The following is a 15199-nucleotide window of genomic DNA, read 5'->3' on the forward strand; positions in this document are numbered from 1 at the left end:
CATGCCTAAGGTTGCGTTTCTGACTTTTCTGCCGTTGCTGTTTTATTGTAAAGCATCCTTTATCACAGCCATACAGGAACCGCTCGGTGACGTTTCAGGCTCTTGGTTTTGTTTTAGTTGCCTCTGAAACATGCGGTGGAAAGCCCGCCTCCACCTTCTCTCTTAATCCGGCGGTGTTCAGTCATTAGGTGACAGTCAATGCAAAATACCCCAGACCTCCACTTTAGAGTAAAGAGCGCTTCGGGTTTATACGGCGGCCCAAGTTTCGTTTTTCTGGATACACAGATTGTGATGCATCAACGTTAATTTGTCAACCGAGAAACATTTTGAATCAACGTAAATACGGTGTTTTTTATTATTTTTCCTTTCCTTGTAATCCCCCTACCTCTCAGGCACGTCAATGACGAAAGTTAGAGCTCAGCAGTTGTGACCATCACGGACCAAAATGTGGTCAAGCACAATTTTTACAAGTGGAAATCTTGAAAATAATAGATTTGAATCACTTGAAGCACTGCAACTTTACAGCGACTTAATAATAATAATAATAATAATAATAATAATAATAATAATAATAATAACTTTTATTTAACATAGGCCTAGCACTCTTTCACACCGAGGTGCCTCAAAGTGCTTTACAAGTTAAGAGCAAGACACCAATGCAAAGGATACAAGAAATGAACAATGAATACAATAGATAAATAAATAAATAAATAAGATTACAGTATCATAAGGACAAGCATAAAATATAATACTCTAAGAAGCAAATAAAATACATTGCAGAGTACCAAGTGCTGTAGATAATAAAAATGATATACAGGGCAATTTTAAAATGAACAGCTGTGTCGGAATCTCTGAAACAAGTAAAGGAGCAACTAAAACTACGCCCACCAAGTGTGACGCGTTTTGGAATTATTTGTTGCAGGAGTCCGAGGTTTGTGGATCTCAACTGTCTTCCTGGGACATAAACCTTAATGAGGTCCGTTATGTAGCTAGGACCCTGACCGTGTAATGCTTTGTGTGTTAGCAATGATATTTCAAAATGTAGGCGGTAGTAGACCGAGACAATGGAGAAGCTTGATGACCGGAGTACTGTGCTCTGACAGTAGGATTTAATGAACAATCGTATCAAAAGCGACAGTAAGATCCAAAACAGCCAATACCGAAAGATCACCAGCGATCTGCATTCATCAGGAGATCATTTACTACAGTGGGGGATTATTTCCATTGTGATTTATTTTAATGTCTAACCTATGTAGAAAGATTTAATTAAATATGATTTATCCTCGCTACAGTATGCAATTTAGCGATAGCCCCTTAATCAGCGCATGTGCGTCATCGAGTGTGTGCTAGCGCTGCACTTAGTGTGTAACGGACAGACGGTGGAGAGGAGGCCTGTCAACGTGTCGTGCTAGGTATAGTACATCACACACAGAACAACAAGTTTATTACAACGGGTCCTTCAAAATGTATGCATTTTACTTTATCTTGCTTATATTCGGTAACAGTTTGAAGCATATACAGCTCTGGAGCGGTCGCTTAATTTTTTCCAGAGCTGTATATTGTGGCGTTTTTTTAAACCAATTTGTTTCTGGTAATGTTTGTTTTTCAATCAGTATGCAATCGGCTCAAAACCATATTTAATTAAATAAATAAAAAATAGACGTCGTTGTTTTGTCTGTCGTGCTATTGTTTTATAAGTCAGTGAACATGTTTTTACTAAATTACTATTATTTTAAAAATAGTAAAGCTATTATTATTTTTTTGTGTAATTGCGGTGTAGCTACAGCATAATACCTGCCAATCATTTTACTTTCGGTACTTATTATTTAAGTGACAATGTGCTTTCATTGGTTTCAATTCCTAAAGTTAGCAGAGAAGAAAAGTAAGTTAGATCTTGTACTAACTACAGGTACAGGTGCCTCCTTAATTATTTACATATTTCATAGACTGCAGTTGGTTTTAAACATAAATGCAAGTGTATACATTCAGTATTTGTTGCAATAAATGAATGACATCAGTACCATTTTCAGACATTCAGTACTGGCAAAAATATATTTGTCGAACATACTTGCATATTTGTTCAAAAACGAGGTATAAAATTATCCATACCCTAAACATTCAAATCCAGTAAACGTTGGACTGAAATGTTTTTGCGATATCTAACACTGATCGTCTCAGTGTTTTACAATTGCATGTATTTATCCAAACCATCAAATCTCACGTTTTGTTTTATTTAATCGGTATCAATAAATCTGGAGGGGACTGAACATTTACAATTAGTACAATGTAATTTGCAACTGTGGAGATACAGTTCAGTCACATCAACATGTATTTCTAGATAATGATTGTTTGTTTTAGAGCGTTTCCTTTTCAAAACATAAATGTATGTTAAGCAAGAATGCAGAGCAGCATATTCAAGCTGAAGTCTCCCTTGAAGCCAACTATAGTATCAGTAGTACCAGCCCCAGAGAGTTTCAGAAAGGTTGGAAGTGGTGACTATTGTTTAGGGTGACACAGAAAAAATAAACAAATAGTACAACAAGACCACATAAATGCTTTACTAATAATTTCAAGTGGGACTGAAAGGTTAATTTGCAATAATATTTATTTACTTGATTGTTCTTATAGTTTGTACAGTACAGTATGAACACAATTGTAAAGGACTTTTTTTTTCCCAAATCAACCAATTTAATACAACAAAAACAGCTGAGCAATACTAATGAATGTGTGAAGAGCAGTACATTAAACTACATTTACATTTAAAATAACTTGGAATACCCTAGAAATGTAGTTAAAAGCATTAACTACCAACCATTTGTAACAATCCTCATTTGATTCTTCAATCGTCATGTGCCCCAGGAAAACATTTAGCAGCATGACGACCCTGACCCTGACCATTGCAGTTTCAGTACTCGGTAGTTTCAGATTCGAAAACCAGACAAAATATACTCTATGCTTTTCATAAAAAGTATAACCTATATAGACACTGTAACATGGAAGAGTTTTGTTTTAGCAAATAAGTTAATACAATAAATAAATACAAACATTAATAAACACATTATATAAATAAATAAATAAATAAATAAATAAATAAATAAAATGAGATGGATAGATAGATAGATATATAGATAGACTTCAAGGAAGCATCTCGATTTAATTCTTCTGCCTTTTCAGAAATTTATGAAAATCCTGCAGATTATGGAGAACCTCTTTTCTGATGATTTCCCAGGCACAGATGTTGTAGCCCTAGAAAGTAATCAAATGGACATATATGAACTGTTGTTTACAGCAAAATCCATAGCTTACATTATTGAAGAAAATTGGCAATTGTATATTATCTGTATTAATACACATTTTACAGAGATACAAAGTAGTGGTGCATCATAATGATTAAAATACTTATTAATAATGATTATTGATATAATCATTAATATCAAACTAATTTACTATTACATTAACAACAATATGTATTACCTTATCTTTCAGAAGCTTCTCCAGTGTTTCAAAGTATGTTTTCAGAAGCATTTTGCCTTTGGTAGGGCTACTGGAATCGCCTGAAGATGTGATTTTCACGTCCATCTGCACAAGACGATAAGAAACGACAGTTTTATCAAAGTGCTTTTTTTATATTATTTTTATGAATCTGTCAGATGATGATCATAATTGTATGACCCTGACCACTTTCCAGCGATTACTCAAGACGCATCTTTTATGACTGTACCTGTAATTTAGTCGTTATTCCCCCGTGTGGCTCAGCTCTCCTGTACAATTGCACTTTATCTAGTTTTCATCGTACAACTTGATTTACATTGCTAGTACTCGTGTTGTTCATATTGATATCCCCCATGTCCACTTCTCCCGAGCTCTTAACTAGGACTTCACATCGTGTCTGCAATCACAATCTAGGACTTGTATTAACTGTATATTTTCTTATGCACTGATGTAATTTTGAAATTGTATTATGCTTTAATCTTAAATGTTATACTGTATTGCACTTCTGTAATGTTCGTATTTTTTAAGTCACCCTGGATACATAAAAATAAAAAATATCGGAGGGGAAGGAGAGCAAATTAATCTTAGTTGATTAATTAAAAAATAAACTTATCAAGGCTAACGAATAAATAATCCTTGGTAATTCTGATACTCACGCATTTCTCCAGCTCTTCCATCTGACGAAATATTAAACCCTGGAAATGATCCACGTCGTCACGATCCCAAGGCACAGATTTCAGGTTGTTCTGGATGATGCTGAAAATGTAGCTCAGAGCTTCGTGGGCGAGCAACACGAAGTCCTGGTGCTGAAATAAAGATATCCAGTGCATCGTTATATCCCAGAAGACACATGACCCCGACATCACCGCTGTCTAATCCAGCTCGTATAATAACCAACATACCTGCGATTCTTTGGGCAAGATGTAGGCTTCCGCCGGAAACATGAGTTTCATGTTGTCTTCATAGCACTCATCAGGGAAGTTGCCAGCCTGTATTAAAATACGCAATGCCAGATTAAAGTCATGCATACACAGTAAAAGGTTATAAAGCAAGTTATATGAAATCGCAGCACAATCACCGTCTTTACCGTTGTCTTTTGAAATAACTCAAGGCTCGTCTCGAAAACTTTTTCGCTCTTCGTGGTTTCCTGTCCTGGGATATACCATTCGCACCGAGTCGGCATCGCACTAGCAGGAGCCGAATTCAATACCAACACCACCAGGTGCAACACAAGGTTCGCCAGAGCCATTCCACAATATTTTGGAAATGTCGGATAAATAAAGAAATGTGATAATGCTATGTTATCTCTTGATATCGATGCTGCGAATGCTGTGATTTTCTCAAAGAAGTCCTTATATTTAACATTTGAGATTTTCGTTTTCCATTCTCAAATTTTTCAATTGAATATGAAACCTTATTGAATTCGGAAATTGATAATTCCGCAGTTGGAGTTTTTTTTTTTTTTTTGTTAGGTTTTGTACAGGTGCACATGTGTATGACCTCAGGCATTGTACTTACCTGTGTAAATTGGAAGTTGTAAAATGTATAATGCTTGGAATTGCTTTGTATAATGTACATTTGAATTTGTAATATTTGATGCTTTGTACTGAACTATATTCTTGCACTTTGTAGTGCGCTTATATTTTGTCACACTGGATAACGGCATCTGCCAAGAAATATTATTATTATAATATTTAGAAAGGATTGTCATTGGCAGTACAAACAAAAACAAAACGGATCCCTTCAAGGATATCGATTTAGCGGATTGCCAATGCAGACAAAAATCACAAATCTGAAATCAGGCGAATAGCAACGTTTTCAAACCCGCTGCTAATTTCGGCTAATCGCGTCGATCACAGCTGGGCTGCCGACAGCGCGGCTGAGCTTTAAGGGCTTGTTTTTGCAGGCCTTGTATGTCATGCTTGGTTGTTTCCAGATTGGTGAGGCGCTGCGAGGTTATTGATCTTGAAGAAAACGGTGTAGCCATAGATCGACATTTATGTATTTCTTTTAAAGGTCTACGGTGATAACGAAAATGTTATGCAATGTCCTTGTTTAGTAGTTTGACTATATGATCAACCCGAATAAAGGCCTGTGCATAGATGCAGTCTTCGGATTCCAAAACATTTGAAAACAACTGGTGAAACATTCATTAACAAATACACTAATTAACGCACTATTACATATTATCATGATAATTTAGAGCAGGGGGTCAAAGATACCAATACCCATTAAGAATACAGAAAATTGTCTATAAGCACAACAAAAACTTACCATGTCTTTCAGAAGATCTATACTTTTTTTATTCAGACGTACTACTAGATGAGACCCCCGCTTGCAGTCGAGGTTCAAACATTGTCCGAAGCAAAACAACATTAGAAACACAATCCTTTCTTGAGCCATTGTGTCCCGAGTTTATTATAATCTGCTATAAAATGAATATGTTGAAATTAAGACTTTGATGTAATGTCTGCTTGATTAGAAGTATTAATTTCAAAATGCTGAAATCTGTTATTTTATACCTTTTAGGGGGGCGAGTTGGAAACTGCTTCAGGTGATCTAGCCTATAGAAAATAATAACGGGGATCTCGGTTTGTGATACATGCGGTTGTGTATTTTTAAGGTATTTCCAATTACTTTTTCATGGAAAAATGCTTTTCAGCATTAACAGTGTCACACCCATCCTCCTACGAGGTGAGAGAGGTTTTCTCATGTGTTAGAACTCATGTGTTAAATTGAGCACATTATGCGTTTGTGCAACACTCTTAAAACAAAAACAAACATTCGTGTGTTGTAATTCGGTGAATTACACAGATACACAAAGTTGTTTTGTCCTTGAACAAACACAGAATGCGTTAAATTTAACACATGAGTTCTAAGAGTGTAGATCAGAATTTAGGTTGTACAATATTATCAATAATAACAGCATTTCTTCTAAAGGCAGCATACAAGAACAAATGGACTTTTAAATAACTATGATGATGATGGTGGTGATAATTATAATTATTACTGAAGACGTTTCATTCTCCACTTCTGTACAAAGAATGTAATTGTTTGACGAAAAGGAGTGGATAAACAATTATCTGTAACTCGTGGAGAATTGAGAGTCTGTGAGCGAAAGTCTGAGGGTGGCATGCATGTGAGGTAAGGGGGGAGAGAGAGAAATAGCAATCGGGGAAGTTCCTTGAACGGCAAGCGAGTGGAAAAACGCAGGTTCAACGACGTATTGTGGTGAGGGCAACCCAGGCAAAGGGATCGCTTTCGGTCCGATCTATTTTCTCTTTAACAATCCCTGACGGCTCGAAATGATGACTAAATGTTGGCAGTTGAGTCGCGTAGGAGGACGAGAATGCACTGTCACTCAATAACGCTATGCAATTATTGCCCCATGTTTTCATTAGAAAGCCAGGCCTTAACTTCGGAAAGTGGAAAATGTACCGAGGTAGGCAACGTTTTAAAAAGCTAATATTTTGTATTAAAGGGACGCCGTGTGGTTTTGTTTCCTTTACCCAAGCAACGTGTCGAAACAAGGGGATGGAACAGTTGTTTATGTATTTCTTCCAAACCGATTCCTGTGGTTTCTTTTCTAAATAATTAGTCTTCTGCACACAATAACCGCTAAAGTAGGCTATGAACTACTACGACCAGAATAATCACCACAAGAACTAAAATAATCGCCTGTGTAATAAAATGTGTAGCTTAAACACAGACACGTTGTATTCATTAGAATTAGAGACCGGGGATTTTTGTAACACCTTTCATCTTTTTGTTTGCGCTATTACATTATATTTATATATATATATATATATATATATATATATATATATATATATAAATTGAAACAACCTATGTCTACTACACATTGGTTTTTCAGTAAGAAATTATACAATCCATAATGATGTCTTAAATACATTAAATGAAATCTTACAATTTAGCACAAGCCCTGGGTCCGTTGTAACACTGCCCAGGGGGACATGTAACATTTTGATAGAATGCAAAATCATAACATTCAACTAAACAATGGGACTGGGTAAAACCCGTTATGCCGGAATAGTGGAAAGATTTACAATGACGTCCAAAACAGAACAATAATTATTCTGGGCTTTCGGAAACTTGTGTTTTAATTGAAAATATTGTATTACATAGCGTAAATAATATTAATAATTAACTGTAATACTAATAAGAACAATAACTAGAATGCTAAAGTTCCTGGATAATCTTTGTCTGCATGTGAAAGTATTTTGAGTAGAGTAAGCAGTATGTTTCAGTGTACATGTAGTACTGTAGTAAGTACAACATACTGCAGTATACAGTGTACTCTAATACATCACAAGTTACACCAGTATATTATAGTATAAAAGTGTGACATGGTTTAAAAGTGTAGTATTCAATTTTTGTACCGTAATAATTACTATAATACAGTATACTATGGTATACAACACTATCATAGTAACTGTTGTAGAACTATAGTACATTACAAGGTACTATAGTATAGACGTGTACTATGGTAAAAAAACAATGTAGTATAGTATTTGTTGTTCTGTAGTACTACTCTACATCACAAGGTATTACAGTATACTATGGTATACAAGACTACCATATAGAACTGTAGTAAATACTATAGTATATTACAAGGTACTACAGTATACTATATCACATGATACTACATTAAACTATAGTATACAATTGTACTATATCACGTTTACAGAATATAAGATATTAGGTAAGGATAGTGTAGGGAATTTACTATTGTATGTAGTGTACGTTTCTGAAGAAGTTGTGACAATGTTATTAAGAAATCATGATGTACATTTGTATAGCTGGCTATATATTTTAATACGCATCATGCAGTGTTGCTATACGAGACATTTGACCCCACCAATAAGTGATGTATGCTTGGTTCAGCTCACTAAAAACACAAAAAATAAACTAACATAATAAATGACAGTTATACAAACAATTAATCATAGTATGTAGTTTAAGGCAAGTTCTAACAAATACAATACTCATTGCAATCTGCTGAAAAGCTGTAGAAGTAAGGAGTGAAGGATACAATGAAACAAGTTATCAGTACAGAACAGAATTAACTACCTTTACTTAAGTTTTACATTCTACTAGCCTTTACAGATTAGTTTTTTTTAATTCAGCATTATTTCACGTTACCACTATCTGATGAATTAATCAAGGAAACAGATTATATTTAAAACAATGTTGTTGTTGTTGAATAGAATAAGAAAATATTTGAATAAAAAAAAAAAAAAACATGCTTCCTAAATATACCTAAAGGAGCAAAATGCTCCTCTACTTCTACCTCATATCAAATGTAGTGAATAGCTTTTGAAAAGTATATACAACTTTAATGTAGTGACATTATTAGTAGTAGAAGTTTAATAGTTTAGTATAATAAAGTAACGAATTCAATATTTTAAATTTATTACAGAAGTGGAATAAAGTAAATACAGTATTATACAAATTTAATGTAGTTTAATTATGAATAGTAGAGGTGGTAGAAGAATTATGGTACTATAAAAGGGGAAAGATAGGTTAAATACATTCGTTAAAGCATGATTCAATCGTGGTAAAATACAAAATATGCTATATTATAGTGGCTTATCTGAGGTATGTACAGTATTTCTGACATTTTGTGACATGTAATAATACCAATAATCCATATTAAAACCTAGTATGAACAAATTGAATGTAGTATAATTGGTAGTATAAGTATACAAATTCGTATAATACAGTATTATATGCGGAAATCAAATAATATACGATATGAGGACCGGAATAGGAAATCCCAGTACAACCCAGAGGTGTAGACTGCTCCACTGTAAATGGCGACTGGCTGAAGCCTGCCCTGGTGTCGTACGCATACATTCGCATAGGTGTCCAACAGGGAACACCTGCAGGACAGAGGCACCGTGTCTCCTACACTGGCAGAGCCAGAGGGGTGTCTGAGATGGTTACACACCCCCTGGCCACCCCATGTATAAACTCTAGTTCCGCCACTAGTCTCCTACACACGAACTCCAGCTCTACAGTGAGGTAATTTGCTAGTGCACTGAATATTTCCAGGTTTCTTTTATTTTTTTTAATGCTGTGTATTAGGCAGCAAGTGAACATTTTGTCCTCAAAGTTGATGTGTTAGAAGCAGGAAAAATGGGCAAGAATAAGGATCTGAGCGACTTTGACAAGGGCCACATTGTGATGGCTAGACGACTGGCTCAGTGCCCATGCTGACCCCTGTCCACTGCCGAAAGCACCTACAATGGGCACATGAGCATCAGAACTGGACACGGAGCAATGGAAGAAGGTGGCCTGGTCTGATGAATCACGAGTTCAAGGTGTTGACTTGGCCTCCAAATTCCCCAGATCTCAATCCAATCGAGCATCTGTGGGATGTGCTGGACAAACAAGTCTGATCCATGGAGGCCTCACCTTGCAACTTACAGGACTTAAAGGATCTGCTGCTAACGTCTTGGTGCCAGATACCACAGCACACCTTCAGAGGTCTAGTGGAGTCCATGTTATGGCTGATCAGTGTATGTATGCAAATGACAAACATCAAGCATTTAAGTGGTATGCAGTTTCTATATCTATAAGCATTGTCAGGAATCGTAATGTAGACGTATTTAAAACAACATTGCTTGATACTTTGATTAATCGATTTGCAGACAGTTTAGTTGTATATCTGCACCCATTGCTGCAATACTGTTAGAAAGGATAACTACAAAAATATCCCATTGTACAAGGTATGATGGAAACAGTTTTGAAGTAATATTGCATTGCATGATGTATGTTGTTGACATAGGATACATATAATTCCCCGGTGTTACAATAATGCTGTATAACGGTCACACATGCGACATTGATGGCTTGGTTTTATTGATTTGCTTTTTTTGGTCTTATACTTATTAATAGAGCGTAATTACTGACAGCTGCAGAAGCCTAAAAAAAAAAAAAAAAAAAGGCTCGTTTAACTGAAACGAGAGCAGGGGGAATCAGAACGGAAAGACTGAGTAGCAGATAGCAGGAAGGAAGAAACGAGAGAGGGGGGAAGAGATGGAGAAAGAAAGCGAAACTGTAGGAGCTATAAAGAGACTTTAAACCTTATCCCTGAAAGAACACACATTTTTGTACTTAAATTCTTTTTTTATGCATTTTATGCTATATTGTAAACTGGATTTTAACTGATTTTATTTTATAAACTTTTTAAGCTCTCCATGAACACTGGATGCACTTTTGGACTGGGAGTTTTAAATACTGCATCTATACCTGGATACAAGCCGACGCTACAGACATCACTCTAGCAGTGGATTGGATAACCTTCTGGAAGCGTTTATTTTTTGCTGCAGAGATTGAGTTTCTTTCTGACAGTGTTGTGGATTTTAACTTTTTTTGTATTTGGTTGCCTTGGCTTTTAACTTTTGAACACTTTTTAATCTTGGTTTTAAGACTTGTTTTAGGGTTTTTAGCCAATAGGAACTATTTGAATAAAAGAATTGTGCCCCCATTTTAACCTCAGTGTTGTAAATTTATGCTGTGGGCCCCTGGTAAAAGAACCAACGATTTATTTCTATAAGTATTGGAGGTTTGAGTCCTAGTGCTCAATTAAAACACTAGGTGGCATAGTAGTGTAATTTTAGTGGCACTTACAGCCAAATGGAAGTGACCCCCCCTCACACAAATATAATACATTGATGTAGTTAAACTATACCATGGTACTACATGGTGTAGTGTCAATTTGATTGATATGATACTATAGTGCTTTATTATAGAAGTACTATTACTATATATACACAATATAGGAAACTGAAGAGACATTTTCTAAATAAGTTAGAAGAGTACTAGTTCACTTTCACTAATATCAGAATGAATCAAACAGAGCTGCATTACAATAGTTTTAGGTGCAATTGATGTTTAAGAAAACTGGACAATAAATTAGAGGCTGAATCTAAAACTAAGAGACCACTACCCAACAGAATGCATGGAGGGCAAACCGTGGACAACTTAATAGAAATATATGAAAGTAGAGAAAACTGAATTAAAAAACAAAATCACAATGGTCAATGGCCAACTAAAAACAATTAAAGTGACAAAATCAATTGAAACCCCTGCACTGTAAAAACAAACCCTGTAAAATTACAGTAAAGTACTGGCAGCTGTGGTCACCTGCATTTTACTGCATTTTTAGTATCACTACAGTAATTAACAGTTACTGTAAAATGCATTACAGTACATCGAGGTGCATTATTAAATAATGTAGACTTTCCAGTAATACGACCATACACACAGATCACAGATAACAGCTTCCAACTGTAGTTTACCATAAACTACTTAAAGGTTTTCCTTGTATTAAAATACAGACATTTACTGTAAATGTCATGATCACAATTCTGCGATTCAGAATTGAGATTAAAAATGATTTCTGCCGTCTTAAAAATGCATAACCACTAAAACAACCAACACAAAAGAGGATAAGGCAAGTTACATTTTTATCGCATGGAGCATTTATTAAAAGGTAGCAAAATAGGTTTTAGTTAAAAGTTAAAGAAAATTATAAAAATTAAAATAAATGGCCCGTCTCGGGTTAATTTAAACTGTGCCTTTTGTTCAATAAAATAAATTCTACAGTAATATCAAAATGAATGGCTTCAGTTTGTTGATTGGTAAACGGGTGTCCCGGCTGACTGCTTACTGCACGAGATATAGATAAGAGTGAGAGAAAGAAAATGAGAAATTAAACAATTCAAACACGAAGGGACACTTACCTTAATGAAGTGCCACTCAAAATCCATCAGGTTTTTTTTTTTTAAATAAAGTGGCAACATGTTGATTTACTGCCTGCATCTTCTTTTGGACCATCTTGCCCGTCTTTTTAGACATTATCTTTCCACGGCCGGCCTTTGTTCCCCTCTCTGGGTTAATCCCAATGAAGCGCCCAAAACAAAAGCCCAAGATCAGGGAACGCAAGAACTCATGTATGTATGTAACAAATTATACGGATTATAAAAGCAGCATCACTTGAATGTCATTGTATTTACATTTTAGTAGCATGTACCTTTTTAAAGCGACATTTACCCGTCAAAACCTGAATGGCTGACACTTAGGCCTAATCAATAAATCATAAACCGACGTTATCTATTGACAACTACTTTTTAAATTACTCTTCAGGTATGGCGTCAGATTTATGTCAAAAGTTGTGAGCGTAGTAAAACATGCTCATGAGCAAATTATATTCAGGTTAGATTCATATTCAGGGTAGTTTGGAATCCCATCATAGGATGATATATTCCAGAGGCCTTACATCTGAATGAACTCCAGTGTGTGAGCCGCCTCATCTTGGTACTGTAGGTTGAAGATATAAATAGTGGCAAACACTGCAGCAAGCCCGGTTATAAAGGTTGGCTGGACCCCCTCACAGATAATTCGGCCTTCAGTACTAACCATCCATCCAGTCATGACTTGCTCAGTGCCGCCTGTTGCAGACAAGAGATAGTTTAGTTAAAACAGATAATCTTGTATTGTACACAGTTTGTTTTTTTTTTATTTACACAATAATTGTCTTTAGTATACACAAGTAAACTTTCACCCTTTTCCCTTTTTTCTTCTCTTCTGTGTAATTGTCACACCCTAGTGCGTGCTTATGGGCGACTACGCTATCCGACCACGCCACCAAATTTGGTATACGAGGGAGGAACTCGTCTACCCACTCTAGTGCTCTCCCCGGCAGGCTCGACGGACCCAAGACACTCACACGGGCAAGATGTAACAATATTGAACAAAGCTCCAGGCAGGGCATGAAGACGGTCCTGGATGATTGCACAGAATTAGAGCATAAATATATAAAACCTAACTATAATCGCCTTTAATATAAAAGGGTAAAAAACGCTAAAAACCCTGCCCAGTAACATACCCCCAAAAATAAGAAAACTAATAAAATCCTATTAAAAAAAAACTATTTCTAAGCAATTATAGCTCATATACAAAAGACAACTAACGGCGCTCTCGTAGGTATGATCAACACTCCAGTCACTCGGGTAAGTCAGTTCTACTTCTCATGCGCATCCCTCTTCACAGCCCGACAGCGCCACGCTGGCCAAGCGGACAGCCGCAGACTGGGAATAAACCAGGGGAGAGTGGATGCACCCAATTACAAATACAACAGTTCAACAGTACGATTGCGTATGGCTCTTAATTCCCATGTTCAAAGTCACTTCACTCGTGCTCTTACTAATTACCACTGGCACATACAGTCAGCAAAAACACATTAACTTAGCTGATCGATGCTCTCGCCGTCACTGCTCTGCTGCCCAGTCCGTAGTTTATCCCGCCGCCGTTTTCGGGTTCAAAGTCTCCGCTGTACCATTTGTAATCCACCGGAAAGTAAGGAATTCATCAGCCCTGCAGAGTCTCCGCTGCTCCTCTCCAGCTCCGGCTTGGTTTCTGCATCCGTGTCCCTCTCTCTGCACGATCCCTCTCAGCTTAAACACTAAAGCGGAGAACCAGGGCGCAGGTGAAGGTGATCAGGAGAGATTATGCAGGTAGGTCCAGGTGAGACTGTGTCTCGCGGCGTGTGCTGAGCCAAACAATTAGAAACTCAATAACCAAATGAAACAACGAAAATAATAAAACTAAAACAAGGAAGTCAAGAAAAAAACATACTTCATAAATGAAAATAAACAACCAATTTAAAGTGCACGCAACAATATAAAAGTGAAAGAAACAAATACAATAATTAACTAATCAGTGATTCATTGGCTCGTCACGCACCTCCCGTGACATAATCCCCAGTAACTTTCAAATGAAGGTTCTATTATGTACTCCATCAGAGTCCATGAGCACAACATGTGCTAATAACTTCCTACTCCATTCTTCACTTACGCAGTATCAGACGAGGGCTGGCTGGCAAAGTCAGGGTGGCTTCAATGTCTGCTGCAGTGGCAAACTCATATTAAGCATCTGCAATGATATTCAACATTAGAAAAGCAGTGTGCATGTAATCATAATAGAAAAAAGTTATAATCAATACTTTAGCAATTAATTTACATCGGCATGGAGTATCAGTCCCTCGGTTGACTCCTTGAAGTGGGCCATCAAGATCTGAATGACATGCAGTGTCAAGTCACCATTTTCTCTCTGCAAGACAGCCTGGACATCATTTGTCTTCACTTTTGTTCAGAAATATTCCACAATTGCATTTCTGCATTCCTCAATCACCAGCTCCAAGGCACGGAGGACAGCCACATCGGTCAGTAACTCAAAATGAGAAGCACATGGAACAAAGTCAGGTAGTCTGTTTAGAAACAAATACATTTAAACGAAAGCAAAAAAAAAAAATCTGTCAAAAGATTTGTGGGCATCACTAGTATAGCAATATAAGGTGTATACATATCGGAGATTTACTGTCTGATATTGCTGCAGCAAATCTTCTTTTACAAATTAACAGGAGAAACGGTCTTGTTATAACGGTTGGACGATAATCGGGTCTGAAATGTTGGAGAAATTGAACGGCCGATAATAGACCCCTGGCCCTTTACACTAGTTTGCATATTCGTTAGTTTAGCAAAGACGCTAGCGCAACTAGCTATTTGCCCAGCACAGTAAAATCTCAGACTTTTAGCTACACTAGACATTACAGTACCCCTTGTGGACCTGTTAATATTTAGCTGTCTGTAAATAAAACGGGGAACAAAATGAAAATTCC

The 15199-nt window shown here is 36.5% G+C and overlaps 1 protein-coding gene across 1 annotated transcript; it reads right to left on the minus strand.

The window, feature by feature from the left end:
• Positions 1-3123: 3123 nt before the first annotated feature.
• Positions 3124-12404, minus strand: LOC136747290 (interferon a3-like). The gene is made up of 5 exons (XM_066700227.1): positions 12264-12404; positions 4395-4481; positions 4149-4298; positions 3475-3579; positions 3124-3246 (listed from the first exon to the last, which is right to left on the minus strand). The coding sequence occupies exons 1-5, from the start codon at positions 12321-12323 to the stop codon at positions 3154-3156; spliced, it is 495 nt and encodes a 164-aa protein (XP_066556324.1). The 5' UTR covers positions 12324-12404; the 3' UTR covers positions 3124-3153.
• Positions 12405-15199: the final 2795 nt, after the last annotated feature.

The sequence above is a fragment of the Amia ocellicauda genome, chromosome 3 (genome assembly GCF_036373705.1).
Source record: "Amia ocellicauda isolate fAmiCal2 chromosome 3, fAmiCal2.hap1, whole genome shotgun sequence".
NCBI lineage: Eukaryota > Metazoa > Chordata > Actinopteri > Amiiformes > Amiidae > Amia > Amia ocellicauda.

Excerpts from the sequence above, each read along its gene's own strand:
- LOC136747290 (XM_066700227.1), bottom strand. The coding sequence starts at position 12,323 with ATGTTGCCACTTTATTTAAAAAAAAAAAACCTGATGGATTTTGAGTGG. Across the intron at positions 3,580-4,148 it reads TGGAAGAGCTGGAGAAATGC|ATGGACGTGAAAATCACATC; the intron begins GTGAGTATCAGA and ends CGTCTTGTGCAG. Across the intron at positions 3,247-3,474 it reads AGAAGCTTCTGAAAGATAAG|GGCTACAACATCTGTGCCTG; the intron begins GTAATACATATT and ends ATTACTTTCTAG.